Below are 27,649 nucleotides of genomic sequence, written 5' to 3'. Positions count from 1 at the left end.
GGTAGGGTAGATCACTCTACTGGGTAGGGGAAGGGTCATACTCTATTATCATTAATACTTAGGTAAAGAGAGATACTGGACTCCTTGTAGATAATTCTGTTCCTCCTCCAGTGGTATACATAAGTACATCATTACTACAGTAACTTGATACGAAGTGAACAGGCATGGATAATCAGATCAAACGAAACGTAAAGTGGCAAGTTTAATCTGATGATCCATACCTTTCAATAAGACATGATCCAATTCTTTGGATCAAGTCCCCGTAGTAATGATGAATTCATTATATATAATCAAATATATGTTTATAAGATAATGAATGCATTCCTAGTGAGAAAAAAAAGACAAACATTCAGTGAAATTATTTTTGTGTACACAGTGCTGTCATTCATTTTCCAGGTATTTTCCCCAATTTTTGCTTTAAAATTCCCAATGAAAACATTAAGGCAGGACAGCCTTATTGTTCATAAATCTCCTTCACAAGCCCACAAATTACAATTTTTGCTTCAAAATTGTTAAGTAAACCTAATTTATTTGACCTCCACTTAAAGATAAGGTAGGTTTTGACCAAATTGAAAGTCAGAAGGAGTCCAATCATTCCTGAATGCACTGGCTTGATTTTTCCCCCTATATGAAATGTTTTTTTCCCAATTTCAAGCAAATGCTGCTATTTTTTTCCAAATGGAAAGACGCTGGACCTTAATTAATAACAAGACCTTGAAAATAAATTTGCTCTGTCAATGTGAAAGTATCAATACAATAATTTTTCATGTATATAATAAATCATTCTGTACTAACACACTAAACTAAGAAAGTGAGTGATTTATTGACAAGAACTGTAGTTTGTTTCACATTTTAAGTCTAATTCAGATCAGAATTTTTTCATCTGCCAATTATTCTTTCTAACATTAAAAATGAAATAACTTGAGACAAATTTTGTACAAGTATATAAGAAATCTACAATGCCTCTTACTGGTCACAGAATTTAGTGCCAGTTGATTCCCATTTCTATATAGAAATTTACCTTGCTTTTTTATAAGGTGGACCGTGCTGAAATTTACAACTGCTTCCAAAGGCGCACTCTCCACTTGAAAACCAATGACGGCACTTAGTGTTGTGGTATGAACTTTCTCCACGCTGTAATGAAAACAAACTTAAGATAACAAGGTAAGGAAGATTTCTCTCTAATGATGATTTTACGGTAAAGACCACACTGTATGAAGATCACATTGTATTGTTTTCAGGGTTGAAACTTAACGAAAATTTTCAGGAGCCATGTGGACTCCTGAAATATTATTTTTGGGAGCCCACAACAAAACATGCTAGCCCACATCTAATGAAATATAATGCAAGAAATCCACGAGACATGTGAATGGATGATATATTTTTGTGCGTTTGTTTCGCTAAACCGTTTGAATGCATAGCAATATCTAGAGAGGTTGAAAATAGGTTACCATACATTTTAAATTTTTTATATGCTTAAAGATATGCTCTACCACAAAAACATTCATTATCAAATTAATTGTATTCCAACTCAACATTTTTTTCAATTGACACTGCTTTCTTTGTACTAACAGTAGCTTTCTATTTTTTTCCTATCCCTATGTCATAATTATCAGGAATACTGCAATAGTGTTCATTTTTCTGCAAGGTTAAAAACTTCCAGCTGTTTTGACAGTGATCTTGCCGATCGACTTAGGTAAAAATTGTGCATGGTTTACTTTCAGTTTAGAAGAGCTCTCCAAAACGCTTTAAGTTAAGCTTGTAAATAACTCTCGGAAAAGCGACTGGTTGCTAAAAATAAACTGATTACCAAACCTGATACAATTATGACCGATTCCTGTTCACAAAAATCACTCGCCATGTGGGCAAGTGAGACAGCGAATTTAAGCACACACACAAATTTTCACTGGCATTTGGTGTGTGGGCAAGTGTTAAGTTTAAACCCTGATTTTAGGGAACACAAAGATAAACATAATATGGGATATCAGAACTAAAAAATGTTGAAACTCTTAACAAGAAGTTACGAAAATTATGCTTTATGTGGGCAAATTTTGTAGATGACTGAAGACGATTCATTTCTGATCAATACAAAAATATCTGCCTGATCTGAAGATTATTTTTCAGAATGTTACATGCAAATATCATAGTACACGTACCAAAAACAAGAGTTATTAGATCAAATTTCTGATGTTTGGTAACGGAAAGTGAACCAAAAATAACTAACAGTACTGTGTATTTCCTCTATTGTATGTGGATATTAAAATAACTAACAGTACTGTGTATTTCCTCTATTGTATGTGGATATTAAAATAACTAACAGTACTGTGTATTTCCTCTATTGTATGTGGATATTAAAATAACTAACAGTACTGTGTATTTCCTCTATTGTATGTGGATATTAAAATAACTAACAGTACTGTGTATTTCCTCTATTGTATGTGGATATTTAAATAACTAACAGTACTGTGTATTTCCTCTATTGTATGTGGATATTAAAATAACTAACAGTACTGTGTATTTCCTCTATTGTATGTGGATATTAAAATAACTAACAGTACTGTGTATTTCCTCTATTGTATGTGGATATTAAAATAACCAACAGTACTGGGTATTTCCTCTATTGTATGTGGATATTTACTCAGTTTGTTACATATTTTACAAAGTTCTACATGATGCAATAATATAATGATATAAGATTTCATTCATATGAAGAAAAAACTGCACTGTAATTAAGATGTTTTATAATAAGGTGCGGATCTGCAGCTTTCTGGTATATCCTAGGGCTGAAACGATACACCCCCTTCTCGATACGATACATATTGCAATACTTATGCCATGATTCAATATTTTCAATACGATACAATTTACAGAAGAAACCAATAACTTTATTTAATTACAAAGATTCACAGTTGTTGTTGTCACAATATCAAAAGCAAACTGTTTCCAAACTGCTGAACAGCAAGAAGCCTGTTGGCTCTGTAGGTTAAACTGATTAAGTTCATTATTGTTTTTGTCAGACTTAAGGCTAACAACAGTGTGACCATTATCAGATGCTATTTTGTCCCTAGTGCATGTAAAAATTTTAAGTACAGGTCAAGCCCGATGTATTTTACCAAACCCAATTTTTAACAACGTATCGAACCAAAGATCTAGGCAATGAATCGAACATTCAATAGAGACTATATATTGAACATTATCAATATTTCGGGGAATTGTTTTAGCCCTAGTGTAACCCAATTTTTTCTCCCAGAGTCTGAGAGCTTCAGTTCTGCAGCAATATTTTAGTCAAATTTCATTCTAATTTTACTTTAACTGCAGGAGAAACTACTATCACCTAACTTGAGAGGAACAGACAGATAGATGGACAAGACAAACACAATATCTTCCCTAGAGAGGTAAGGGAAAACAAAATTTAGTTTGTGATTATCAAGTAATGGCCGCAAAAAAGATATTTTAAAAGTTGTATCAGTTTAAGTTCCATTTAAACAAGAATGAATTTATACAGTTCTCTTTTGCAATTTTAAAAAAAGGACACTAATTAGTGACGTGAAAACGTTGCGTCCCGTAATTAGCAAATCAAAGCAATCCCCGTGCCAGTGGCCTATCGAACGTAAAATTGAGTATACGGCTTTCCATTACATAAGAATATGATACAATTAGCCCGGTCACACAATTTTAGCAACATGAACTCGAAATAAAATTAGAGATGCGAATGATGTCAATCATGGAGTGACTGAAGATAGTGATCATTTTTACATCGTCTAGTTGCTTTCGAGCTCCGGGACCAAGCCTTTCAAAAACACTTGGTTTGCGTCTATCTCCCTCATCCGGGACAGACTTAGCAGAATCAACTGTTACTCTTCTCTTAATTTTGCTCATTTCACAACACCACAATACATGAAAATGGAATGAAAGCAAGTTTTTTATCACAACGACATTTCCACCCGTACATTAGACGCCATCTTGAATTCATCGTCTAATTGTCAAACCTGAAACGTAAAAGGAAAAATATTTCCGGGAATAATTGATCATGGAAGTGTGTATCGATTCTGTTTTATCAGCTATCAATGCCGAGAAAGGGGGTAATTTATGAACAACTTGTTAGAAGTAACAGAAAATACCTGAAATAAAAGACATCTGATCTATTTACTCCATTTTTTTTTAGGTGCCGCACGCTTGGAGTTGTGTGCCAATCTGTCAGAAGGGGGAACAACTCCAACCACTGGTAATTAGAAATAGTAGAGTTTATAACTTCAAGCCCTATGATAATACACACATTGTAAAATATCATCAATATTGATCAGAATATAACAATGAAGCAGTATATTAGCTAACTAATCAATTGATTAATTGGACTTGGAATTTTAGTTAAGAAGTTTATTTTAGTTTTGAAAATACATGTCAGAGGTATAATAGTGTATGAACTGCATGCAGCTGTGCTTCTGTACTGACATATACTTTAAGAAGCATGTTAGCGCTTTATGAAAAGTATGCTGGGGTGAAGTCTTGCAGTTCATACCTTCATGTATTTTCAAAAATTATAGTTAATAATTTACATTCTACTTTCATTTCTGTCAGACTCCCCAGTCTATATATTCTTCCATCCAATTGTTTACGACTTCAGTGGATGCATGAAAAAATGGCTATCATCACAATTTGTAGAGATGAAGGCAAAAACATTGGAAACGTAAATACATGTATATGAAGAAACTGGAAGTGAAAAAGGTCATGCAGTCAGACTCCGAAACTGGAGCTCGAGACCACATTAAATCATGCAGGTGCTTTATGAATTGAGCTAACAGTAGAATTTTCCCATATTACACTCTTCCAACACCAGTAAACCTTACATAGATACTCTACTTGTAACCCTCCTGAGCCCCGCTCCTCCCGAGCCCCACCTGTGCCATGGCCACATCAAACTTTAAGAAGTAAACATAGGTAGTGATTGCTCCTTCGCCAAACACTCAGCATTTAGAAGTGAAAATCATGGGTCTTTCAGATATAACCTTAAAAACGGAGGTCCCGTGTCGTGACAGGCATTAGCGATTTAAAGAACCTTCACTGCTACAGCACTGAGCGCTAAGTATACGTCTACTAAATTTGTGGTACTTCACCTACAACTGGTGATGTCTCAATATGAGTGAAAAATTCTCAACAAGACATCAAACAAACCGTCTGTGGGTTTTGTTACTAGGTATATACTAGGATATACTAGTGTAACTGGAGTAGATATATGCCCTGTGGGGATCCGGGTAAGAGTAGGTACCCCTTGCTTGTCGTAAGAGGCGACTAAATGGGGCAGTCCTTCAGATGAGACCGCAAAAACCGAGGTCCCATGCCACAGTAGCTGTGGAACGATAAAGATCTCTCCCAGCTCAAAGGCCATAAGCGCCGAGCATAGGCCTAAATTTTGCAGCCCTTCACTGGCAATGGTGATGTCTCCACATGAGTGAAATATTTTCGAGAGGGACGCTAAACAACATTCAATCAATCAATATATGTTAGTCAGTCAGCTTAATGGTCAAATACATGGGACACTGAGAACTAATGTGAGTGCTCGACTTAATGGCCGCAGCTATTGGGCAGACATACTGTAAATCACTATTCATTTAGATTTTTTGCCTTGACAAGTATATAAGGTTCTTGTGTAGGGTATATATATATGGATGGATAAATAAGCTGAGCTTTTGCAAAATATGATGTTGCCCTGATAAATGTTACTAGACAATATTGTAGAAATGATATCTTATGAAATACAAGTTATTTTACTGTAACTATAATTATAGATTATCTAATTCCCAGGAAAATGAAGTTATATTTGTACAATTTAAAGATCCTGTTCCATTCAGATCTGGTCAATAACTGCATAATATGTGTGTGACAAATCTACTACTACAGGAATGTTAAAGACCATAAAGAAGTATGTGAAAATCCCTGTGTTTGTAATGCTAAGACCTCGGGGAGGCGACTTCCTGTACAGCTCAGAAGAAATTGAGGTCATGAAATCAGAATTGGTGGATCTAAAAGAAGCAGGGGCGGATGGCTTTGTATTTGGTTGCCTCAATGAGTAGGTTATCCTGTAATGATGAATTAAGCTACTTATAGTAAATACACAGTTAATATTTCTACAGCAATTTGATCCAAAGAGTCTAATTAAATGAAAATGATCACATCAAAGTGGACAAGCTGTCAACAAGATGTACCGGTAATCCGACTGATTGGATCAAGTTACTGCAATATTGGAAAATTTGTTATTACTCCTCTATGAAGTTAAATGAAATTATATTTTGTGTATGCAATCTTGTTTGTGACAGAGTCAGTCAATTTCCACAAGAACATTTGGCTTATGTATTGAGATGTCACCAATTTCAAAGGATAGCACATATGTAATATGAATTCTGAAAAACACAGCAGTTTGATCACACTCAGGGAAATCAACAGTATCAAGACACAGAAAAACAATGCTACATAATGAAAACAATAAACACTTTGCTCATGTTGTATATCATCGTGTCATTCCTTTTTAAAATAAAGTATCCTGGTGTCTGCACCATTAACTTTTTTTCCAACTGCTTTTAGAAGTCTAGATAAAAACACTTTAATTAAGACATACTTAACCATAATATTTGAAATCAGAAGATTGGATAAATACCATTTATTGACAATATAGGAAAAGGAATTTAACATGGTTTGCTTTTTTTCAGGGATGGTACAGTTGACAAGCAGTTATGTTCAAAATTCCTTGGTAACTGTCTTTTTAGGATGTAATATAAAAGTCATACATGCCAACTTTCCCGATTTGTGCGGGATTCTCCCGATTTGAAGCAGTTGAAAAGGCAAATCCCGATATCCCGATCGGGATTGCAAAAATACCCCGAAATCCCGATTTTCTAAAAATACCTCCCATTTTACGACAACAAATCCCCATTTCCAACCGGAATTTGAAATCCCGCGTCATTTCTGAACTGGCCAATCAGAAATCGGGACAATAGTCAGCCATTGCTGTTTACCTGTGTCGCATGGTATCGGGGTGATGTAATTTACCTGGTCTGCCTGTGTCGGGGTGCTTATTGGACAGTGCGAAGCATGTTTTGATAGTAATTAATCGGGACGGATTTCAAATTGACATATCCTTTACACATACGTGAATGACAACGATAATAGTGTCACCATGCACCACCAAACAATCGGACATTCCCGATATTTTTTGCCTCTCGCTGACAGCATCCAAAATATGCAATAAGGTACGTAAAATATATGTTTTTCCAACTATAATAATATAGGCTATCCGAATCTATCTGTCTATAGCGATGTATTACATAGTCTATATAGTGTAGTATTCAATAGACTCTGTGATGCGTAATTCGCACAAGTCTGTACTGAATTTTATATTTGCAAGTAGCTTTAATTTACAAGTAAAAACGTATATTTTGATGTGTTTTTTCCTGATAATTATTTCAGATGTCATGGGTGCAAAGGTTTTGTTCGCAAACTTCATAGCAGGGCAGACTACTCCTTTTCTGGTTGCAATGCAGATTGTTCCACCAGACTCTGCAAGCCCATGAAATTGTTTACAGACAATCAAGATCGCCTGTGTAGTCGTACCTAAATGCATGTGCTTCAATTTAAATTTTGATATATATAGACCAGCCAATGTGTATATGGTGTAAAAGGATGCAACTTTAAGTATTATTTGATATTTGTATGTGACTTGTTGGAGAGGATTTTTTGCTGAATAGATAATTTTATTAAAATACTTATGTATATCTTTCAAAGTGTTTTTTTTTTATAGTTTTGTTCAAGTCAATGGTCAAACACACTTGGTGTTGTGTTAATGTATGATACATGTATAATGATTAGATTGATATTTTATTTGAAAAGACAAATATTTATTTTCATGGTAAAATGTCGTGAATTTTGAGCGTTGAAAAAAGGTCGTCGCGCGCAAAATCCCCCATGGGGATTTTCAAAAGTTGGCATGTATGAAAAGTGCACAAAATTATTGATGTTTTATATTAGTATAAGTTGTGGTGTATAGATCAACCTTATCACTGAATTTATTCACTTATTTTGTAGACTTAATCAGGCCACTTCCTGCAACATTTCACAGAGGTAAGTAACTCTAAATGTACAGATTAGAATAGAATTTAAGTAATTCTAAATGTAGAGATTAGAATAGAATGATTTTGTTTTGAGGTAGTTTGTAATCTTTGAAGGAATGCCAGAACTGGCCTAGATTTGATGAAAGAAATGAATTTGATGTGGCTTATACAGGTGAACTTCGGTATCTCGAATACCGATATCCCGAATACCATGGATATGTCGGAGTGATTTGGAAGCCCCAACCACTTATTCTTCAAGTATTTTTCCCTCAAATTCTCAGATATCGATATCTCGAAGTTTTTTCTCGGTCCATCGAGTTCGAGATATTGAGGTGAAGCCTGACAATCAGATATTAAAAATTATATAAAGAATGTATGTATCAATATATTTAAGTAATCATTTTAGCTATAGATATGACAAGTGACATTCTTCAGGCTCTAGATGATGTGGTGGATCTAGGATTTCAACGGGTGTTGACAAGTGGTGGATCATCTTCAGCTTTGGAAGGATTACCCATGATTCAACAAATGGTTGAAAGAGTATGTCATGTTTGTCAGTTGACCAGTTTTCCCCTGTTCTTTGACAGGAATCAAATAGTCAAGTTTTGATGCATTATTTCATTGATGAGGCTTTTATTTTCATATCAATTTATGCACTTGTGAAAATTAAGTTCCTCCAATAATTTTATTTGTTGCAGAAAATTATTTTCATAAATATGTCCAAATCTACTGTACAAGTACGTTGTTATTAGATACCTTGATTGCCACAAAATTTATGATTTTGGGAGGGGGTGGTGGTTCTTGAAAGCTGTCGAAAATATCACATTCCGATGGAGAGCATGGACCATAGGTGTCAATGATAAATAGTTGCATGTATTTGCAACATTACGAAATAAAGATTAATATCTATGGAATCTTATCATGATTAATGCATGTGCTCCATACTTTCTGAAACCAACAGGTTTTGAAAAGTAAGGTTATTTGACAATTCAATGGTGACTGGCAGCTTGTGACATCATATATTGTAAATTCATCTCATGCACATGCTTGTTTATATATCATGCTTATTTGACAGTTTTGTTAGTTTTAAATTAGATTATTTGTGAGTCTAAATGTATTGCTTCAACAGCATGTCATAACAGTGTTTTATTCATTTTTAGGCGGGTGATAGAACATGTGTGATGCCAGGTAATTAAGACACTCATTCTTATTAGCTATATCTTAATTAGCTGTATCTTAATTAACTGTAATTTGATGTCATTATCTGTAGCATTACACCCAAATTATTCAAACTTCATTAGATAGACTTGCAATCAATTTTCATGTCCACATCAACCTAAGCTTACCTCCAATCCAAATTTTCTGATTAAATGATAATTGATTATTATTAAAAACTCTTTGGAACTATGCCTAGGTCTGTTAGAAATCCGTAATATGCTTATTTTAACAAAATCACAAACTTGTGCCTTTACTCCATTAATTAACTTGAAATGGATAGGATGAATTTTGAGCTTATATCCGTGGTTTGAGGTATTGTCATACAGTTATATTAAAAAATCAATACAACATGGTATTTCATAAAATTACAATTTACAGGGTCAATTTTTTTGTGAACAACCATGCATGTACTTCTTGCCCAATGGTGATTTTCCGCCATCATACTGGCTGTGAGGGGAAATCACGGACCCCTTATCATGTGGTTTACAGGTTGTTTAATCTTCGATTCACATCTGAAACCCCCTGTATATCCCAGTCAGAATGTCTATTTAAAACCTGTGTGGACGGGCTAAAGAATGCTGAAGACCTTTACCTCAAACTTTTGATTCAAAAATTTATCATTGCATATGTTTCAGGTGGAGGAATAAATTCAGGTAATCTGAACAGAATTTTAGATGGATGTGGAGCAAAGGAATTTCACGGATCAGCACGGGCAACCCTTCATTCTAAGATGTCGTACAGAAAAGAAGGCATCACCATGGGAGCTGCTCTGTGTCCTCCAGAATTCAGTGTCAAGGTCACAGACAAGGACAAAGTTCTGCAACTTGTACATCAAGGACATACTCATAAAAGATGAAATAATTCCATTCTCTCTGTTCTGTGGTTAAACTTTTACCAGCTTGGAGTTGTTAGAAAATTCACTTCATATTTTGAGGTGGATTTTTTTTTTTTTTTAGATAAAAGCTGGTCAGGTACCCTCCCAGCAAATTTAAGGTTCACATACACATTTCATTTAGAGAAATGTGTTGCAGCCATAACCTTGACATGAGACATACATGACACTGAGTAAAGGTCATGACACACCATGAACTATATAGGTCTAAATTTGCTACCAATTGTGATGGTTTCTGGTCCCTTTTTTTTTTTTTTTTTTTTTATACATTTATTCATAAATTCAATACATGTTTGGTTTTTTTCATGTTCATTCTACTGCTAATTTTTCATCTATGAGAAATTTGTTTTCTCGTGAAGGGTTTTTTGGGCTTCTTAAAAATTCAGAATTTTAAACCTTTAGAGAAATACTGTATCTTTTTTTTCTTTTTTATGTTATGAATAGAATTTGTATCCAATATTTGAAATACATAGTATCAAAAGTGATATGATTTCTCAATTTTATTCACATGTAGATAACATGCCTATATCTGTGAAGGTTTTATTTTGGGAAAGATACAGCACAGCTTTGGGCAGACTCATGTGTACTGGTGAAATAAATCAAACCCTTAACCAAAATAATTGGAAATTTTCCATTAAAAAAAAAAATCGAAATTAATTGATATAGCTGCAGTTATCATTGAAGTACCAGTATTTTATCAGTGATTGTGCTTTTGAGGCTCATTATAACAGTTATTTCATGACCATTGAAACACCTGTTTTTGGATAAATGTACTTTCAATGTATTTACCAGTGAAACTTCAGTTTTTCTTAAAACTTGATAATCATTGCTATAAATATACATTGCTACACCAGTTAATTTCTATTACAGTTTTTCTCTGTTCAGTGGTAAAATATCTTAAGTCTAGTCAATCTTGCAAAATTTTAGGCTTAATCTCAAACTAATTACAATAAAAATTATTTTATGGTATTAATAAAATCTAGCACATATAAAATACATGTATGTATATGTAATAAAGAGTCTGCCAAAGTCTGATGATTTGAATGCTTAAATTTGGCATCATTTAATATCTTATTTAAATTACTATAGAAAAGGGACATAACTCTGTAAATCCGACCTAACTTTTGCCGAGTCTATCAGAAAAAATGCATATTTTTCAAGATCGCATGATCTGGTTTTTAAAATTATTGTACCAGTTAACAGAAAATTTATTTCCATTGATGATTTTAATTTGAAATGGATGTTGTTAATCTGAGTTTAATTTTTTAGTTTGGAAATGCTAGTTTTTTAATCAAGATGCAGTGAATACATATGCATGTAGTATAAGAAAGAGAAAACAAACTTCATTGGGATTATATGTTTTAGTATGCATAGATTATTTCATATAGAACCTAAATGCAAAATTTTACGAAAAAAAATCAATGCATAAAGATTTTAGAGACAGTCCATGACCAATTTTCTGATAACCTCTACCAAAATTTTATTAATTTAAGGTCAAGAAAAGCAACATGCACTCAGAAATGGCCTTAAGTATAAGTAATTGTAATTTTGCTGGATATGGTAATGTTCAGATAGATATACAAAGGCCACTCTGTAAAGTTTAATTCACCTCTTATTTCTCCTAGGCAGGAAAATGTACTAAGATATTAACCGAAATGCACAGTATTTCTATAGTATTTACATAGATAACTGATAAACCCAAAAATAATCATTTACCCTCTTCCAATTTTTTACCACAAAATGAAAACTATAAACAATAAATTGACTAGACTATCTACATCCAGCTTTCTTCTGAGTATATCACTGTAAAAATATACAGGTTTAAACATCAATTTTTCGTTGGCTAATGAATATTTTATCATGTATATAGTGACTGTAGTCCTTTTTAAGTTTGCTCTTAAATAGATTTTTAAAATTGAAACTTCTCTGTAAAATACTACATGTATATGATCTGAAATTTGACCTTGACACAATAAAATCGTGACCTCTCTGTCAAACAGCTTTGACCTGACCATTTATATGCACCAAATACAAGTGAGAAATCCTTAACATCTTGTGTAATCGAAGAGCTACTTTGGTATGATAAATTTTTAGTATAAGTTGCAGACAGAACAAACACAATACACCTCTTGTCTTCAAACTCTGTGGAATAAAAATGTCAATTGGTTTCAAATCACATGTCAAAAGAGAACGACCTTGAATTTGAACATTCTTTATTGCTACTAATATTTGAAAAAATTATTTTATTTTACTACTAAATATAATATGGTGAACATCACTACTGTGATTAACAGGGCAGAAATCATCTGTTCTATTCAACATAAGCTATCAATAGATTATAAGATAAAAACACTTGAGCAAGTTATAGTATTACAAACAAATATAGTAAGAAGAATCAACCTGAACTCAAATCTGTGTAAGTTATTCTCTACATTATATTTATAAATATATAGACATCAATAAAATGCTAAATTATTGTAAAAAAAATAATAATTTAAAAATAACATTTTCTGAATTTTTTTTTCCTCTCTCTTTGTATTCTTCAATCTTGCTATCAGTTTGAAAACATTTCCTGTTTGAAAAGACGACCATGTGTTAATTTTATAAAAACTTAGATTGTACCATGCATGATATAGGGAGGGGGGGGTGTGTGTGTGAAATTGGTGCAATACAGATATACATGTATGTATATAAAACTTAAATTTATATTTAGAAACAATTATATTTTCTTCAAAAATGTTTAGATTCACCTTAAAGGTTATCATTTGTTGACTTTTAGTGAATAAAATAGTCACATTTTCTATACAACAACCAATAAAAATCGTTATGAATATCCATTTTGTATTTGTACATGAAGTGCAGAATTATTTCTCTTTCGCAGAGATAAAAAAAAAATGCCTTTATACTCTTGTTTAAAAAATGCATTCATACATGTGAAACACAATATTGTATATCATTTGGAATACATAAAAATTTAATCAGAGCAGAGTACTTCTATAGTATCTCATAGACTCTCAGCACATGATTCCATATTGGAGAGATTTATGGACATGACACTGTTTAATTATACCAGGTTTTCTACAACTAATATCACAAATAGTCACCATGGAGATAGAGACTAGATTGGACGGATTTAGTTATAACTATTCGAGGATTCTGTAGCTAGAAGCTGTAATGACTGTAAGCGTCTCTGATGCTTATAATTGCCAATATAGTCCTACTTTAGCACAGTTTCTCTTCTTTGAAATCAATACATGTAATGTAATACATACAAGTCTTATGCTGCTTTCGAACACCCATAGAACTGCATTCATTTACCAGATAAATATAATATCATTGTAATTTGAATCCTCATGCATTATTATTGGAGAAATTAAAATTGTGAACTAAAGTTGTAATAGATCACTAATTCCAATGTCAGATCCAGAATGGTTGAATATTTCCATCTTCCTGGAAGCATTGTGCAGTATATGATATTTCACTTTCGGTATAGAGATGGGTTGATTTTCCTTCCCCAAGGGAAAGAACTCTGAAGAAAAAATATTATTCTGCCCCTTCTTGATTTCCAGAATTTTCTTGTGTTTCTTCTGTAGCTTGGTTTCCATCTTGTGTTTCCTGTTGGGATTCTTCAGTTGCCTGGTTTCCAGATTCATCCACCGTTTCTTGTGTTTCTTCTGTAGCTTGGTTTCCAGATTCATCCACCGTTTCTTGTGTTTCTTCTGTAGCTTGGTTTCCAGATTCATCCACCGTTTCTTGTGTTTCTTCTGTAGCTTGGTTTCCAGATTCATCCACCGTTTCTTGCGTTTCTTCTGTAGCTTGGTTTCCAGACTCATCCACCGTTTCTTGTGTTTCTTCTGTAGCTTGGTTTCCAGATTCATCCGCCGTTTCCTGTGTTTCTTCAGTGGCTTGGTTTCCAGATTCATCTGCCGTTTCTTGTGTTTCTTCTGTAGCTTGGTTTCCAGATTCATCCACCGTTTCTTGCGTTTCTTCTGTAGCTTGGTTTCCAGATTCATCCACCGTTTCTTGCGTTTCTTCTGTGGCTTGGTTTCCAGATTCATCCACAGTTTCTTGCGTTTCTTCTGTGGCTTGGTTTCCAGATTCATCCACCGTTTCTTCTGTAGCTTGGTTTCCAGATTCATCCACCGTTTCTTGTGTTTCTTCTGTAGCTTGGTTTCCATCCGTTTCTGCTGTTTCTTCCTTGTCATGCTTTTGTACGTCATTGGAGTAGAAACAATTCATTAACTCTGTAACAGTAATAAAACTATCATCAATTTTATTTTCACATGGAGATTTACACCCCCTGGGTCAAATAAATTCCTAATTATTGATGTATGTGTACTTGTCTACTTTTTTAAGTAAAGTCACTAATTTACTTGTTGCACATTAGTTCCAGATAGGTCAGGGTCAGGGGTCAGGTTGTGCCATGTAGACGTTTAAGTTCGAGCTCCGTTATATTGCAATGTTCATATTGTATCCTTTGTGTAACACTGTATTTATATATTCTAAAGTTTGTATGACCTTGTACCTTCTACGGAGAGGACTTGCATAGGCAGTGCCTGCTGTCCAATCCTATTGTAAATTTTCATTATAAAATACTGTTTAAATTAAATAGTTCCATAGATAATGCACATGGTTCCAGATACATAATTCTAGACACGATATATCGATTTGTTTAATATGATTTACAAAACTAGACATTTTTAAAATGCTGATTCTGCTTTTTTTCATTCTCTATTTTATACAAAAGTTTACACCACTCTATTTTATTTCAGTGTACACAGTGCTCGTAAATCAAGCGCACCCTTGTACATATTGCCTAGAATAATACGGTGGACATTCACCATATGATGTGATCATTTGCCATACGCGGCTAGTGATTTTGCCATATGTGATTAAACATTGCCATTGCCCAATGAAAAACAGAAGTTTTAAATACAACAATATCACACACACACACACACCTTTACGATAAACAATATTGTGACTGAGGTTATGTATGAATATATATGAATTAAGGTTCTGCCATGAGAAAGTTGGTTAGAATGTTATATGCCAGCATCACCTGCTTTGTCGATGCAGCCATCGTTGTTGCTGTCGAATTCTTCCAGCGTCATTCGTGCGTATGACGCTTCCGACTCGTCGAATTGTTCACCAAGATCAGACAGCTTTTCCAGGAGGTCGTCGATTTTCACTTTCACAGATTCAGGGAATAATATATCCAAACTCTGCATTAGGGAGTCCCTCATCTCATTCTTAGATTTCACCCGGTCTTTGATCCATTCGTAAAATTCGTCCTGGTTTAGCTGTGAATTCTCTGTACAAATTGTGAAAAGATATTGTTAATGAGAAAATGATATATTAATAATGATAAATTATATAATATTATAATGATGAATTATATAACAATGATAACCTATATGATAATAAATCATGTAATAATAATAATGATAAATTCACCTATACATGTAAGTTATAAGAACTTGATTATGGAAAGTAATACTATTTCCGATATTCGACTTGTATGTGATATGTGGACTAAAGCCTAGTTTAGGCGTCTATCGCAGTCAAGACGCCTATCTACATATCAAAGCTAAAATTCTTATATTCTCTCAGAAAGCTATATAGATTTGCTAACAGCATCGTATATTCCCGGCAGAAATTCGGACCGGCTTGATATTTGGACTGACGCCTTTGAAGGCTAATCCAAGCCTAGCCGCGCCCATCTCCTGCTACCAGATGCCTCGTGTATTCTCATCTGAAGTTTACAAGCGATTCGGGCACCCATGAACCTCACCGAGATTAGGGAATTAATTGTGTTTGTCTGCTCTTGGTATTGATCAGCTGGCAGAACAATGGGGTCTGTACAACGTACTTATAAGAAAGCACTATATACAGTCAAATCTTATTATCTCGAACTCCATGGAACCGAGAAAAAACTTCGAGATATCCGAGGATTCGATATATCAAGGGTGAAATATTTAAAGAATAAGTATTACTTCTATGGTATTCAAAATATCGGTGTTCGGGATACCGAAATTCAACTGCATTCACTGGTACATGATATGCATGTACTATCAAAACAAAGACATAGGAGAATCAAATGATCCTGACCATCTTTGTCATGTTCGGCAAACATCTCGTCCACGATACACTGGGGCGGATCCATCTCCAAACACTGCAAGACGGACCGAAAACCATCCTTGTTCAGTAGACCATCAACAGCAAAATGGTTGAAATATTGTTGATATCCTAAAATGCAATTTGAAATACCGTATTAAGAATTTGCAGCTTTCCATACCAGCTGTTGCGAAATGAATTATACGCGTACTAATATAAATTCTTCCAATTTAGTGATTAAGTGTAAAATAATAAAATCAAAGGCATCATACAACGGAGAGCCCCTCCAGGGCAGAATAACTCTACGTGTGTTTATACCAATGTACGGGTGATGTAGCATAATGGACGGGAAAGACACCTCACGGGATAGAATAGTATGATGCATAGGTTGGAATTTTGAATAAAGCGAACTTCGAAACCATTAGGAACCCTGCTCGATCTCGGCTGAGATTCGGTTCGGCTGGATACAGTATTTGGACTACAGACGCCTTCACCAGTGAATGCGTCAGTCCAAATATTCAGCCGAACCGAATCTCAGCCGAGATTATGGGAACAAATGTGTGAACCCAAAGCTCAAAATCCTACATCGTGGGGCAGTGTGTGATCCCTCGGTGTGTGAATTAAATTAATCGAATCAAGCTCGTACATTTCCAGTTACCGTTTACTAATTAATGGGGGCTTGATCTAGCCACACATAGACTCTATTGAAATAATCTTCGATTTCCCCGCCTGATAAATGATTGTACTTTTTTCCGGTCAATTTGTCTAAGTAGTGACAGTCCAAATCCAAATCATAGACTTTATATATATATATATATATATATATATATATATATATATATATATATATATATATATAAAACCACAATTAACAAAGTAGCATATAACACCGGTTCACATCGTCCAAAACTTAGTAGTGAAAGGTGTAAATATTAAACGCCGAATCCTATTCAACATATCGTATGTATACAACTGTTACACCAACCGCCGGTAATTAATGCTAGAAGAAGATCGGTAAAGTTGGCTACTAGTAACCAGCTACTAGTAACTGGCTACTTAAAAAGAGAAAAGTTGGCTACTAGTAGCCAGCTACTTGAACCAGGAAAAGTTAGCTACTAGTAGCCAGCTACTAAAAGTAAGAAAAGTTAGCTACTCATAGCCAGCTACTACAAAATATAAAAGTTCTAATTACTGATAGCCAGCTACCAGATAAAGGTTAATGAGTTTGAAAATTATTATCTATCAGATTTATTTCTAAAGAGGACGAGGAGTCGTACGATATTTCAAGCTCAATTATCCCCAATTACATAATGTTGCAATGCAAAATACGAATAAACTTTTTCAACTGAGTGTTTACTTTAAAATAAAAACACCATCTATCACTTCTTGCCATATGTATAGTCGTAAATTTGTCAGATATCTAATACAAACATAAAGTTTCTTGAGGTATTCACACAAATGTTGAAATTTCAGGGTAACTCGAATCAAATTGTAAAAGTAGCAGATATCTCCAAATGGATAGTATATCAAATGAATGAAGGTCTGAATTCAATCTGTATCATTTAATTGATACGCCACGAATTTTCAGATATCGCTCTTTAGGAAATCAGTTACTTATACATTTTGATTATCGGTACAATGAAATTTCAAGATCTGTGTAAATACTCCGTGTTTATATCATATATTTAACTAACTTACAACGATACGTATGGCGAGTAGTGATATTGGGTATCGTGATATGTCATGAATTTTCAGATGTCACGCTTAAGGAAGTCAACTACTTATACCTTTTGATGGCAGGTAACCTGAAATTTCAAGTTTTTCGCAAATATCTTAAGGCACGTTATGTTTGTATTAGATATCTCATTAATTTACCAATATTCATGTAAAGAGGAGTGGTATTAAATATCTTCATCAGCTATCAATTTTCAGATATCACCATTAAGGAAGTCAACTACTTATACCTTTTGATTCCTGGTAACCTGAAATTTCAAGATTTTCGTAGATATCTTAAGGAAATTTGTGTTTATATTAGATATCTGACTAATTTACAACTATCAAAGTGAAGAGGAGTGATACTAGGTATCTTGATATGCCATCAATTTTCAGATATCACCGATAAGGAAGTCAGCTACATATACCTTTTGATTCCAGGTAGTCTAAAATTTCAGATTTTTCGCAAACATCTTAAGGAACTCTGTCTTTGTATTAGATATCTCATAAATTTACCATCTCGCATATGACAAGGAGTGATATTAAGTATCTTAATATGCCATCAATTTTCAGATATCACGTTTAAGGAAGTCAGCTACTTATACCTTTTGATTCCGGGTAACCTGAAATTTCAAGTTTTTCATAAATATCTTAAAGAACTTCTTGTTTGTATTAGATATCTGACTAATTTACAACTATCCATGTGAAGTGGAGTGGTATTAGGTATCTTGATATGCCATCAATTATCAGATATCACCCTTAAGGATGTCAGCTACTTATACTTTTTGATTGAAGGTAACATAAATTTCAAGTTTTTTATCAATATTTTAAGGAAGTCTGTGTTTGTATTAGATATCTGACTAATTTACAATTATCCACGTGAAGAGGAGTGATATTAGGTATTTTGACATGCCATCAATTTTCAGATATCACCCATAAGGAAGTCAGCTACTTATACCTTTTCATTGCAGGTAACCAGAAAATTCAAGTTTTTAGAAAATATTTTAGGAGCTCCGTCTTTGTTTTAGATATCTGATTAATTTACCAATGCACATATGACAAGATCTGATATTAGGTATCTTGATATAACATCAATTTTCAGATATCACGCTTAAGGAAGTCAGCTACTTATACCTTTTGATTCCGGGTAACCTGAAATTTCAAGTTTTTCATAAATATCTTAAGGAACTCCTAGTTTGTATTAGATATCTGACTAATTTACAATTATCCATGTGAAGAGGAATGATATTAGGTATCTTGATATGCCATCAATTTTTAGATATCACGCTTAAGGAAGTCAGCTACTTATACCTTTTCATTCCAGGTAACCTGAAATTTCATGTTTTTCATAAATATCTTAAGGAACTCCTAGTTTGTATTAGATATCTGACTAACTTACAACTATCCACGTCAAGAGGAATGATATTAGGTATCTTGATATGCCAACAATTTTCAAATATCACGCTTAAGGAAGTCAGCTACTTATACCTTTTAATTCCAGGAAACCTAAAATTTAAAGTTTTTAGCAAATATTCTAAGGAACTCTGTGTTTGTATTAGATATCGTATTAATTTACCAGTGCACATATGACAAAGAGCTATATTAGGTATCTTGATATGCCATCAATATTCAGATGTCACGCTTTAGGAAGTCAGCTACTTATACCTTTTGATTCTAGGTAACCTAAAATTTCAGGTTTTTCGAAAATATCCTAAGGAACTCTGTGTTTGTGTTAGATATTTCAATGATTTACCATCTCACATATTACAAGGAATGATATTAGGTATCTTGATATCACCCTTAAGGAAGTCAGCTACTTATACCTTTTGATTCCTGGTTACTTGAAATTTCAACTTTTTCGAAAATATCTTAAGTAACTTTGCTTTTGTATTAGATATATGACTAACTTACAACTATTCACATGAAGAGGAGTGATATTAGGTATCTTGATATACAATTAATTTTCAGATATCACCCTTAAGGAAGTCAGCTACTTATACCTTTTGATTCAAGTTGTCCGTAAATATCTTGAGGAATTCTGCGTTTGTATTAGATATCTGACTAACTTACAACCATCCACGTGAAGAGGAGTGATATTAGGTATCTTGATACCTATTATCACACCTCTTCACATAGATAGTAGTTAACTAGTCAGATATCTAACACAAACACAGAGTTCCTTAAGCTATATACAAAACAATTTTAATTTCAGGATGTCTGAAATGAAAAGGTATAAGTAGCTGACTTCGTTGAACGTGATATCTGAAAATTGATCGCATATCAAGACAGTTCATATAAAGCCCTGTAATATCAGCAAAAAAAAATTAGTCAGATATCTAACATATCTATCTGAAAATTGATGGCAAATCAAGATACTTGATATCACTCCTCTTCACGTGGATAGTAGATAATTAGTCTGATATGTAATACAAACACAGTTCCTTAAAAGATATCTACAAAACATTTGAAATTTCAGATAACCAGGAATCAAAAGGTATAAGTAGCTAACTTCCTTAAGTGTGATATCTGAAAATTGATGGCATATTAAGATACTTAATATCACTCCTTGTCATATGTGAGATGGTTAATTAATGATGTATCTAATACAAAAGCAGAGTTCCTTAAGATATGTACGGAAAACTTGAAATTTCAGGTTACCTAGAATTAAAAGCTATAAGTAGCTGACTTCCTTACTCCTGATATCTGAAAATTGATTGATGGCATATTAAAATACTTAATATCACTCCTTGTCATATGTGTGGTTGTAAATTAATGATATATCTAACACAAACACAGAGTTCCTTAACATATTTGCGAAAAACCTGACATTTTAGGCTACCTGGAATCAAAAGGTATATGTAGCTGACTTCCTTATGGGTGATATCTGAAAATTGATGGCATATCAAGATACCTAGTATCACTCCTCTTGACTTTGGTAGTTGTAAATTAGTCAGATATCTAATACAAACGCAGAGTTCCTTAAGATATGTACGGAAGACTTGAAATTTCAGGTTGCCTAGAATCAAATGGTATAAGTAGCTGACTTCCTTAAGAGTGATATCTGAAAATTGATGGCTTATAAAGATATTTAATACCACTACTCTTCATGTGAATATTGGTAAATTAATGAGAAATCCAATGCAAACATGAAGTGCCTTAAGATATTTGCGAAAACTTTGAAATTTCATGTTACCTGCAATCAAAAGGTATACGTAGCTGACTTCCTTAAGGGTGATATCTGAAAATTGATGGCATACCAAGATATCTAATATTCCTTCTCTTCGCGTGGATAGTTGTATGTTAGTCAGATATCTAATACAATCACAGAGTTCTTTAAGATATTTATTAGAAAACTTGAAATTTCAGGTTACCAGGAATCAAAAAGTATAAGTAGCTGACTTCTTTAAGCCTGATATCTCAAAATTGATGTTATAACAAAATACCTAATATCAGATCTTGTCATATGTGCATTGGTAAATTAATCAGATATCTAAAACAAACACGGAGCTCCTTAAAATATTTTCTAAAAACTTGAATTTTCTGGTTACCTGCAATGAAAAGGTATAAGTAGCTGACTTCCTTATGGGTGATATCTGAAAATTGATGGCATATCAAGATACCTAATATCACTCCTCTTCACGTGGATAATTGTAAATTAGTCAGATATCTAATACAAACACAGACTTCCTTAAAATACTGATAAAAAACTTGAAATTTCATGTTACCTTCAATCAAAAAGTATAAGTAGCTGACGTCCTTAAGGGTGATATCTAATAATTGATGACATATCAAGATAACTAATACCACTCCACTTCACATGGATAGTTGTAAATTAGTCAAATATCTAATACAAACAAGGAGTTCTTTAAGATATTTATGAAAAACTTGAAATTTCAGGTTACCCGGAATCAAAAGGTATAAGTAGCTGACTTCCTTAAACGTGATATCTGAAAATTGATGGCATATTAAGATACTTAATATCACTCCTTGTCATATGTGAGATGGTAAATTTATGAGATATCTAATACAAAGACAGAGTTCCTTAAGATGTTTGCGAAAAACCTGAAATTTTAGACTACCTGGAATCAAAAGGTATATGTAGCTGACTTCCTTATGGGTGATATCTGAAAATTGATGGCATATCAAGATACCTAGTATCACTCCTCTTCACTTTGATAGTTGTAAATTAGTCAGATATCTAATATAAACACAAATTTCCTTAAGATATCTACGAAAATCTTGAAATTTCAGGTTACCAGGAATCAAAAGGTATAAGTAGTTGACTTCCTTAATGGTGATATCTGAAAATTGATAGCTGATGAAGATATCTAATACCACTCCTCTTTACATGAATATTGGTAAATTAATGAGATATCTAATACAAACATAACGTGCCTTAAGATATTTGCGAAAAACTTGAAATTTCAGGTTGCCTGCCATCAAAAGGTATAAGTAGTTGACTTCCTTAAGCGTAACATCTGAAAATTCATGACATATCACGATACCCAATATCACTACTCGCCATACGTATCGTTGTAAGTTAGTTAAATATATGATATAAACACGGAATATTTACACAGATCTTGAAATTTCATTGTACCGATAATCAAAATGTATAAGTAACTGATTTCCTAAAGAGCGATATCTGAAAATTCGTGGCATATCAAAACACCATCTATCACTTCTTGCCATATGTATAGTTGTAAATTCGTCAGATATCTAATACAAACATAAAGTTTCTTACGGTATTTATACAAATGTTGAAATTTCAAGGTAATTCGAATCAAATTGTAAATTAGCAGATATCTCCAAATGGATGGTATATCAAATGAATGAAGGTCTGAATTCAATCCGTATCATTTTTAAAGTAAACACTCAGTTGAAAAAAGTTTATTCGTATTTTGCATTGCAACGTTATGTAATTGGGGATATAATTGAGCATGAAATTTCATACGACTCCTCGTCCTCTTTAGAAATAAATCTGATTGATAATAATTTTCAAACTCATTAACCTTTATCTGGTAGCTGCTTATCAGTAATTAGAACTTTTATATTTTGTAGTAGCTGGCTACGAGTAGCTAACTTTTCTTACTTTTAGTAGCTGGCTACTAGTAACTGGCTACTAGTAGCTAACTTTTCCTGGTTCAAGTAGCTGACTACTAGTAGCCAACTTTTCTCTTTTTAAGTAGCCAGTTACTAGTAGCTGGTTACTAGTAGCCAACTTTACTGATCTGCTAGAAGAGATCATACAAATACTATTTCCAGTATGCATTCCTTTGGTCTCGAACACCTTATACATTATTATTTATTACCCCCCCCCCCCTCTTTCCTTTAGATCCGCTTATTGCCAATTTTGGGCCCAGAGGGCATACAAAGTTCATGTACATAAATCATATTAAAGAGTGATTATCTAGAAGATAGATAAAGAAATAAAAATTTACGAGTTCATAAATCAACTTTTCTTAATGATGAACAGCTATTTATATGTATATGTAATGGGCAAATTTTTCATTAATATTAATTATTAATTAATTAATATTAATTAATTAACATTAATATTGTTACATTCGCTGCTCATAAGCCAGATAAACTTTTCTCTTATGAAACCAAGATGAAATCTTCGCAATTAAGTGCGTTTGGAAGTTTGATAAAATCCTCCTTTTCGTGATTTTGACCTTTTACATTCAACCTTCAAGACCAACTGGAACAGAGATCTTTATGAAATATCGATAACCAAACATCTGATATATAACTCCTTCAAATATTGGAATTAAAGAAATAGTTTGCTAATTGTATGCTAAAACTTTCGGAAATCTCTCCTACAGTGATCCAGTGGTTTAATCTTGTGAACACTTATTGGAGGGTTGAAACCGGCCGATTGTGGCTTATCTTGACGGCCGAGTACACGAACGAACTGGTAAGTTACTATGTAACGAATCAAACTCAGCCGCGTGTAGAGAAATATAATCTCTGTACAAAGCTACAGATTGTCGCTGAGTGAGATTACACGTGTAAATCAACTGATCAGAAAGCGGAAGTGGGGGTCCTCCTCATTTCCATTTTCATGTAGACAAATTAATTACATAATGGAGTAACATGGATTTCCTCGTTGTTTTCCAATAAAGCCTTTAAGGATTAGCCTCGGACAAGAAACAGCGGCAGTGTGAGAGAGCGTGGATTTACGTGGTCTCCTCACTACAAGTCTTTAGACAGTGGAGCTCGATGTTTGTACATGGGGTTTGGAAATTATAGGATTGTGATTTGAAATTTCTCTTTATCAACATGATCAATAAAATACTTATAAAACAAGGCACTTACTCGCCACGTCTCCGGATTCGCCCTGAAAACAGAAGAAAATCTCTCTCAAGACAAACAGAATTCGAGTAGATTTATATTGTTTTATTATGTGTTATATTTAATAGGCAGAAAAATAAAGACGTTTTACTTCGTAAACTGAAAATGTTATTATAAAAAATTGAACGGTCTATGTTGTAAATGCTGTGGGGACTTTAAATAGAATGTAATTCAGGATAATAAACCGTCGCTAATATTCATAAAGTAAGCGCAGGTTGGATAATTTATGGTTGAATTTCATCATGCCATCGCGTGGTGGAATTCTAGGCTTCGTGAAAAGCAATCCGCCCCCGGGGGTGGACTTCTATCATGCGATCGGAAAAATCTCCTGTCTTTTGAATAGGTTTCAATAACATAATGTCATGGTAAACAGTCGATTAATTGCATGAATAAAGAAGGAATGAATTAACTACAAAGAACTTAATTTTTTCGGCATTTAAATAAGATGGGAGGGAGGGGGCTCCAATTTTCTCTATCCTGTAATATTTCTTTTAAATGGTGCTGAATCGTCTCTGGGACTGTTTTTACTATGTCATGTAAACAAATTTTCTTCCCTTTGTTTTAATTAGAAAAAAGTATGATCATTGATATAGTAAATTTTAGTACGTTAACCGGTTTACTCAATGTAACACTAATTTGTTCCAGATAAACTACACGCAAGTAAAATCTGGTGGATACTAGGTCGCGAATCGCCATCACCAAGATTTTGTATCTCCCGTATCTAAGACCGGGTTGTGTTAAAGACTGTACAAAAACAAGCAACCTCGTGTCAAAATTTCTCAAAAACCAGAAAAGGCTTAATGAAAATTAACCCCACATAATGTCGTTGCTATGGAAAACAAGCAAAAATGATTTAAAAGAGACTTACCATGTTGGTTTTTCCTTATCGGGGATATTCTCCTGACTACTGCTAGGGTCTCGGTTGTTTGTTTACAACGACCATACACAGGTATGGAGAGGGGAGAGATTGCGCTTTAAATCGACATTTCTATCATATCTTAGGATTCGCGCCATTAGCTCTCTTTTAAAGTTCAGGGTAAATATTAAGGTTTTGTATTAAGAATGTTAAGTCATATAACATTTATATACAGAAAAGGTTATGTATATATATTCGTGGAATGTCAAGTCTTATCATATTTATTTATTTATTTATTCAATTATATATATATATATATATATATATATATATATATATATATAACACGACCAATTGATTATTCTCTCTCTCTCTCTCTCTCTCTCTCTCTCTCTCTCTCAGTGACAACATTCCAGACGAGGATCACATGTTAATAACACCAAACTTCACGCTAGCCTTACAGAAGTATATATCCCGATTTTCCATTAGCGTCCTTAGTAACCAGTAGCAGTTTTCGCCCAATAGTTTTTAAATGTCACATTTACCTGTACATCTATGGATTAAAAATATTAAAAGAGAATTTCTGCTCGTCTAAATATCATTGAAACGGCATAATTCTTCACTTAAAAGCGGGTAAATTATTCATTTTAGGTCTGTTTTCTCGGTAAGTCCGTGTCAACAGTTTTTCATTCGCCATGCAGGGGATACCCAAAGTTTATATGAAGGGGCTTTGTAGATTAATCCCGGAGAGTGAGGAATGCCGGGGAGACAGGAGATCTTATTTTACGCGTGCCATTGTGTGTAACAGAACACGAACAGATTCATGACTTGTTAGAAAGACGCTGGATGAATTCCGAGATAGTGTCTTATACTGACGAAGGATTGGAGCAATTAAACACCTTAACTTTAAAGGACATATCGCATGTTTTCAAAGTACACAAAATTATATGCAATTTGTCTTTCTTATGCATATAGTAATTAATGAATAAATGGGCAACTATATGAACATTAGACAGAAAAAGATAGCTCTCAAAGGACCTCGTCTCACGAGCACGAGAATCAGTAGGCCAAAAAATTTCACAAAAAAGTTTATTTTACTTGTAGACTTACAATACAGGTATGTGTTAAAGCTATGTAATGAATAAAGAAAAAAAATGTTCAATAGGGACCTCTCTGTGAGTGATACCCCCTCCTCACACACAAACACTACAACCAGCTCTCAAAATCACCCTTTGATGGTGCACTTGACAGACTACCCTAAGTAAAGATACCCCCGTGTCGTGCTGAAAAATCGATGACGTATCTCTCTCTCTCTCTCTCTCTCTCTCCGCAATTCTCCTATTCTGTTAATTGAATTCTAATGGTTCTTTCACTAAGTATTTTGAGTTCAAGTTAGTTTAAAGAAAACTCTACGATCCAAGGGGGTAATTCAGAAGTAGTGAAAACGAGGAGTTTACTTCGTTCAAAGAACAGACGCTTTGTTACGTAGACACGGGTCATAACAAGGACGTGCATTTTACATAGGAAACCTCAACTTGATATATTTTGTTTTTACCCATCAGGGAAAACCGTACTCTCCAGACGTCTAGTTGTACAACAACTGGAACACCCCCCACCCCCGTAAAAAATCCAGCCCACCCCTCCCGAAATCGTGCAATTAACAGAAACAATTAATAATAGCTTCCGAGTCAAGGTACAATTAGAAGGCACATAAATTGATATAGGGGTTGTTCGTGAGGGTTGGGGGTGCGTGTGTTTCCCTCGGGATTCCTAGATGTACTGGTCTACACTAAAGAAATGGTATGCATTTATTTGACGTGAAAAAAAAATGAATAAAATAGGCGATCGAGGCTATTCTATCGTTAGTTCACTTAGCTGAAAGGTTATGTGAGCTTTTCTTATCATAGTTTGTCCGACGTCCGTTCGTAAACTTTTAACATCTTTGACTTCTTTTCCAGAACAACAGGGTCAATTTTGATAAAAGCATCGTTGGCTAAAGCTTCCTTAATTAGTGGCGATTCAAAATTGTTCAAATTACAACCTAGGGGGTAGGCTGGGACCACACTAGGGGATCAAAGTTGTACATGTGGAAATATAAGAAATATCTTTTAAAATCTTCTTCTCAAGAACAACAGAGCCATGAGATTTCATATTAACACGCAAGCATCCTCAGATAGTGTAGATTCAAATGTGTTCAAATCACGATCCCTGGGAGGTAGGATGCATGGGGGTCACAACAGGGAAAGAAAGTTTTATACAGGAATAAATTGGGGAAAATCTTTTTTTTTTTCGTATGAGCAACAGTCTCATTCGTCATATCAATATGCAGGCATCCACAGGTAGTACCGACTCACGTTTGTTCAAATCGTGGCCCCGGGTAAGGGTGGGTCTTCAGTG

General features: G+C 34.0%; 3 protein-coding genes across 14 annotated transcripts in view; 1 reads left to right on the top strand and 2 right to left on the bottom strand.

The window, feature by feature from the left end:
- LOC125657583 (zinc finger CCCH domain-containing protein 13-like) overlaps positions 1-4,008 on the bottom strand; it is a 32,958-nt gene extending 28,950 nt beyond the window's left edge. For 8 of the 9 annotated variants that reach the window (XM_056150063.1, XM_048888250.2, XM_056150066.1 and 5 more), the window contains exons 1-2: positions 3,757-3,986; positions 1,022-1,134 (exon numbers count right to left, since the gene is read on the bottom strand). In XM_056150063.1, coding sequence (XP_056006038.1) covers positions 1,022-1,134; positions 3,757-3,879 — 236 coding nt within the window. In that variant the 5' untranslated portion in view covers positions 3,880-3,986. Of the gene's footprint in view, positions 1-1,021; positions 1,135-3,756 lie in introns of all 9 variants that reach the window. The other variant, XM_056150062.1, reaches the window with a different exon arrangement.
- On the top strand, positions 1,038-10,697 carry LOC125657585 (copper homeostasis protein cutC homolog). Of its 4 annotated transcripts, XM_048888256.2 has the most exons (11): positions 1,038-1,164; positions 1,649-1,696; positions 3,319-3,395; positions 4,166-4,225; positions 4,579-4,778; positions 5,899-6,067; positions 6,705-6,745; positions 8,077-8,112; positions 8,509-8,642; positions 9,263-9,290; positions 9,956-10,697. In XM_048888256.2, the coding sequence occupies exons 6-11, from the start codon at positions 5,901-5,903 to the stop codon at positions 10,174-10,176; spliced, it is 627 nt and encodes a 208-aa protein (XP_048744213.2). In that variant the 5' UTR covers positions 1,038-1,164; positions 1,649-1,696; positions 3,319-3,395; positions 4,166-4,225; positions 4,579-4,778; positions 5,899-5,900; the 3' UTR covers positions 10,177-10,697. The 4 variants fall into 4 exon arrangements, with proteins under 4 accessions (XP_048744213.2, XP_048744211.2, XP_048744212.2 ...); XM_048888254.2 differs by lacking the exon at positions 4,579-4,778; XM_048888255.2 differs by lacking the exons at positions 1,649-1,696; positions 4,579-4,778.
- Positions 10,698-12,408: 1,711 nt separating this feature from the next.
- Positions 12,409-25,422, bottom strand: LOC125657584 (uncharacterized protein DDB_G0290685-like). Its single transcript, XM_048888251.2, has 5 exons — positions 25,265-25,422; positions 24,361-24,382; positions 16,324-16,461; positions 15,275-15,526; positions 12,409-14,456 (listed from the first exon to the last, which is right to left on the bottom strand). Exons 1-5 carry the CDS (start codon positions 25,265-25,267, stop codon positions 13,756-13,758), a joined length of 1,116 nt encoding a protein of 371 aa, XP_048744208.1. The 5' UTR covers positions 25,268-25,422; the 3' UTR covers positions 12,409-13,755.
- Positions 25,423-27,649: the final 2,227 nt, after the last annotated feature.

Source organism: Ostrea edulis, chromosome 9 (assembly GCF_947568905.1).
Source record: "Ostrea edulis chromosome 9, xbOstEdul1.1, whole genome shotgun sequence".
In the NCBI taxonomy this organism is placed as follows: domain Eukaryota; kingdom Metazoa; phylum Mollusca; class Bivalvia; order Ostreida; family Ostreidae; genus Ostrea; species Ostrea edulis.
The sequence above is the reverse complement of the archived record's forward strand: the minus strand, read 5'-3'. Positions and strand labels throughout refer to the sequence as shown.